At 43.1% G+C, this 5,000-nt stretch overlaps 1 protein-coding gene across 1 annotated transcript in view; it reads right to left on the reverse strand.

Annotated features, from left to right (window-relative positions):
• The window catches only part of slc7a8a (solute carrier family 7 member 8a), a 16,188-nt gene extending 14,239 nt beyond the window's left edge, over positions 1–1,949 (reverse strand). The window contains exon 1 of the mRNA XM_083676043.1: positions 970–1,949. Coding sequence (XP_083532169.1) covers positions 970–1,108 — 139 coding nt within the window. The 5' untranslated portion in view covers positions 1,109–1,949. The remainder of the gene's footprint in view (positions 1–969) is intronic.
• Between the last annotated feature and the right edge of the window lie 3,051 nt (positions 1,950–5,000).

Raw genomic sequence — 5,000 nt, forward strand, 5'->3', positions numbered from 1 at the left:
TCCGTTACCATGGAAACACGTTCAAGGTCATCATGGCCATGCACACACATAGGTCTAACCTGGGCCTCACAAACCCTCTCTGTACATCGGTCAAATCAGATCTAATCTATAATCTCAGAAACAATGGTATCTCTCTGTGTTTGGAATTACAGTCATTTGTATTACAGTACCACTTTCACTAATGTCATGTCAACCTCTGAGTAGATTGCACAATTTGTAGGTATGTTTGCTTAGTTTAGTTTATTAGGATCCCCATCAGCTGCTCCTGATGCAGGAATAATAGATGTGATAGGTGTTTTTATGTCACCTCAATTATCTTTAGAGTAATGTTGACGTCAATGACAATGATAACAGTGTTGGCTGAACTTCAAAGAGATGCTCAATGTGTCCTGATTAACAACTTGTAAAGAAAGGGAGAGTATAGGCCTATCAGAGACTGGTATCTCTGGTATCAGTGATTGCCATCAGTTAGCCTCCATAAAAATCACTAGCACTATCAAACTGTCATCGACAAACCTAGAGTATGTCCAAAAGGGTGACTTCATGTTACCTACAGTGGGCCTACACCTAACCTTATGGGTCTGTGAACTCACATTCAAAACCTCACATGCCTAACTTCAGTTCAAACCAGCTCTCAGCAAAGGTGACCTGTGGTCCGTCCCTTCCACAGTCAGTGCTGCTGCTGCTGCCCTGAATCAGGCCCTCACAGAAACTGATTGCAAATCAGTCCTCAACCAGAACTTTCACGTGGGGTCAGAGTGGCTATGTAAACAAGTGTTTTTTTTCCTCACACACACACTCATACTCACACCCACACCCACACCCACACCCACACCCACACCCACACCCACACTGATTCAATCAAAGAGGGTCACAGAGAAGCGCGACCAAGGTGTGGTAATTATTATTGCTGCAGCCTACTGTACATCAAAATTGTGACATTTTTCCCATTTGCTTAGAACAACTTACCAACAATAATTCCGCAGGCGCTCACAAGGCCGATCTCTTTCTTCAAGGCCACCGCTCCTCCTGAGTCTTTGCCGGAGTCGGCGGCAGCTTCCCCTCCTGAGGCCGCCGTGCCCGCCCGTTGTCTTGGACCGTCCGTCATTTTGATGGTTGAGTTATTCAGCCCCGAGTGTCACTTGATTGTGTGACTGGCTGACTGCTCTCAATTCACAGAGCACTACTTACTGTATCACGCCGGGGTTCAAGTATACACGGTCGCATACACGGTCACTCAACTGTGCAGATGATTATCAGATAGGCCTTCTTGATTTGTTCCAATGAGAAGGCAACAGTAAAGTGCAACAGTGTTATTCTAACTGGCACCTCAATATTCGACGGGAGATTTGAGAGGTTATTAAGAGCACCGTATTAAATAAAAGGTATTAACAATATGAAAATAGAACACCAAGTTCAATCACACCTAGGCCTATGTTAACTTTGCTCTTAACCCTGTTTGGTTGCCCAAAATATCAATGCTAGTTATGTATTAACACCTTATAAACCTTATATTGCACTACAGTGCGCTACCCGTGCGCAATGGAAATGATAGATATAGTAATCAATAATAAGTAACTTTCTAGTTTACATATGAGGGCAATAACAAAGAGCTATATGTAACTAGGTCAGGTAATTTTAATATGTCTATAAATTACCCAACCTGTTGGTTTTAATATAATTTACAAAAAGGTTTTGGAGTACCGGTAATTTCTTTTTCCGTGTCACTCGCTGTCAGTCCTATTCGGCTACTGTCATTAAAAGAAACAGCGCAAATTCGTCCTGTGATTATCTAACCAAAAATAACACGTATGTTATAGTCCTTTAGTGAACAAGAATCACGTATTCCAATGACATGCTGCGAGGCAAACCAAAACCGCTTTCACTGCTTAGTTCCAGGTGAGCTGGAAAGACGAGAGCATCCTTTACGCGCAAACACAAACTGTTTCAAAAACGACCCACAAGAAATTGTCTTCTCAATCTGTAGACCTGAGCAGTATCCTTGCAGCTGCGTTTGAGTACAGTAGCACCTCCCCTTTTCGCTCTAGCCCCCCCCCCCCCACCCACCCACACACACACACACACACACACACACATTCAACCAAGGCTCATTTTCTTTAGCCTGTTCCATATCATACCCTCTCCCATATTCCAGCAATCAGCTGTCTCTCTATCTCATTGGATAGATTATTATTCAATGTGCAATTTGAGTCTTATTTTAGCACTCTTTTTGTGGGTGTGGACTGAGTAGTAGTCTATATGCTGTTACATACATGTATAACAACACACACGCATGCACGCACACACACACACATGTAAACACACACACACACACACACACACACACACACACACACACACACACATAGGGCACAATGTGAATATAAATGTGTGCTCAGGTTTCTAGGGTGTGACTGACATGCTGCCCTTTGTATCCGTAATTACTGTGTGTGTGTGTGTGTGTGTGTATGTGTGACCATAAATTATGATATTAAAAGCTAATGAAACGGGCTTTCAGATACAGTGTGGCTTTTGACTAATGGAAAGTGCAGAGCAGCAACACCACCTACTGTACAGGTGTGCTGCTCCACCAACATGGATGACATGTCCCGCTAGCCTAGTGGTCACACACACACACACACACACACACACACACACACACACACACACACACACACACACACACACGTACTTCCCTACAATGTTGTGGGATTGAGCCTGGCTCCAGAAGTTTCTCCTCTATCCTCCCTCACTTGTTTTTCCTTGTCTACTGTACATCAATAAAGAAAACAATGTGGAAGGAGGCTGGAATTCCACTTTCTTTAAAATAAATAAATAAATAATACTTTAATTTAGAGATACCATGATTGTAATCAATACTAAATGAATCTGCATGCAGTGCTATAAGTTATAAGCATTGCCCTCTAAACAAGTGGTGGACATGAGATTTCTCCATAGTAACCAGACTCCCCCATGATCGTTACTATCAGCTCAATAGCAGAACAAAGCACCAGTTGCATAACCAACCGTGTCAACTGAAAATAGCTGTAATTTTCAGGGACAATATGGAGGGGCACTCTGCTGAGCGGACAGAACACAGACTCACCCAGGAGACCTTAATCACAGTGACCGCACACAGACTCTGGTCACTTAGAGTTCCAAGCAGTGGTGTGGAGAGGCGAGGATGGCTCTCTTAGACCTCACACACACACACACACACACACACACACACACACACACACACACACACACACACACACACACACACACACACACACACACACACACACACACACACACACACATGCTGGGGGAAGCAGGTCAGTGGGCCAGGCACTGAGAACAGCACTATCTCAGCAGCACTGCAAACAGTCATTAACTCAGACACACAGCCAGCTGGACCTCACTCTCTACATGGTCAGGAAGTGCTGGACGTTCCTGTGGTAAATGTCTCTCATTATCAGTCAGTCAGCTGCACCTCCCTCTTGATGATTAGAATGACATGTGATGTTATTAGGAAACAGGCCATTAACAGTTATTCACAGGTGTTTGTGTTGTAAGTGTCTTGATCACTGTATAGAGCTTATCAATCAATCAATAATTCAATCAATCAGTCAGACTTTATTTGTATAGCACACTTGTCATTTCATAAACAAATGCAATACAATGCACTTACAAATAAAAACATCAAATAGAAATACAAAAATAAAACAAATAAAAACAAAAAGAGCTTAAGCAGGCCCTGCCCCTCTGTTTACAGAGTGGCTGTAGTCTGCTGAGTCCCAGGATTTGGATGAGTGGTGACCTGGGAGCTGCCTGTGTTTAATCTACCCGCTGGACCGTTTGAGCAATGAGATAAGGACTCACAATGCATGCTAACACCCTAGAGGACAAGAAGAATTATAAGAGAAACAGATGGAACATATGTTTTGTAAAATCATTGAAGACTAATAAAGTGTTGATGTTAATTTGAGAAATGGCAAGTTGGTAGATATTTGATTCAACTGAAAAAAATAAACCACAAAATATTGTAACTGAGGCACTGAATCATAGAGTGAAGACAGGCAGATGGTGAGACGGAAGTGGTTAGGGAGGTTGATAGAGGAGAAGTAAAAGTGGACAGAAAAACATAGGAGGACTGAAGAGAGGAGTAGCAATTCTCCAAGAATGGCCTGGGCTTAAACTCCAGAGGCGCATGCACTGACTCAGCAAACTTGTGACTTTATCACAATGGTAAAACCGCATCTCCACACACACACACACACACACACACACACACACACACACACACACACACACACACACACACACACACACACACACACACACACACACACACACACACACTCACGGACAGATGGGATATTCAGACATACACACACTCCTATCCTGCCCCTGTAGGTGATAGAAGGGCAGTGAAAGCAGGGAGATTCTACAGATATGGGGTTAATAAGTAACCATGGCTTTTTTTTCTGAGCAGCAAAAGCAGCCGTTTGCTGCTCAGTGGCTGGAAAATTGGAACAATAACATGCGAACACAGGGATAATGGCTGTGGTGCCAGCCAGACCTGAGGGACACTGACTCTAACAAGCCATCAGATCCACTCCAGAGAGTCTCTGACACAATCACTACCTCCCTGTCTCTACCAGAACCAGACAACACAATACAATATAACAAAGAAAAGGAATATAACACTATCATTAACATTGACGAGATTCCCCCATATCAAATATAATAATTATGGGAGTATAAAGGAGAATGTTTTAATTGTCAACCCTTTTAATAAGAGTCTCCGGGCCAATATTGTCTATAACAGCCGTCATTTTTTAGTATTGCAATTTCCATGATCTGTCCATCTCTGATTGATGTGATGAAAGGGATGTGCCCATTGTTAGTGAGTGATAAGAACTGTGGGGAGAGAGAGTTAAGTAAGTGTTCCACTGGTTACTTCCACCTGGACTGTGATGAGGTAATAGTCAGGGAGGGGGGTCGGGGGAGGA

This window comes from Argentina silus (assembly GCF_951799395.1).
Source record: "Argentina silus genome assembly, chromosome: 1".
NCBI lineage: Eukaryota > Metazoa > Chordata > Actinopteri > Argentiniformes > Argentinidae > Argentina > Argentina silus.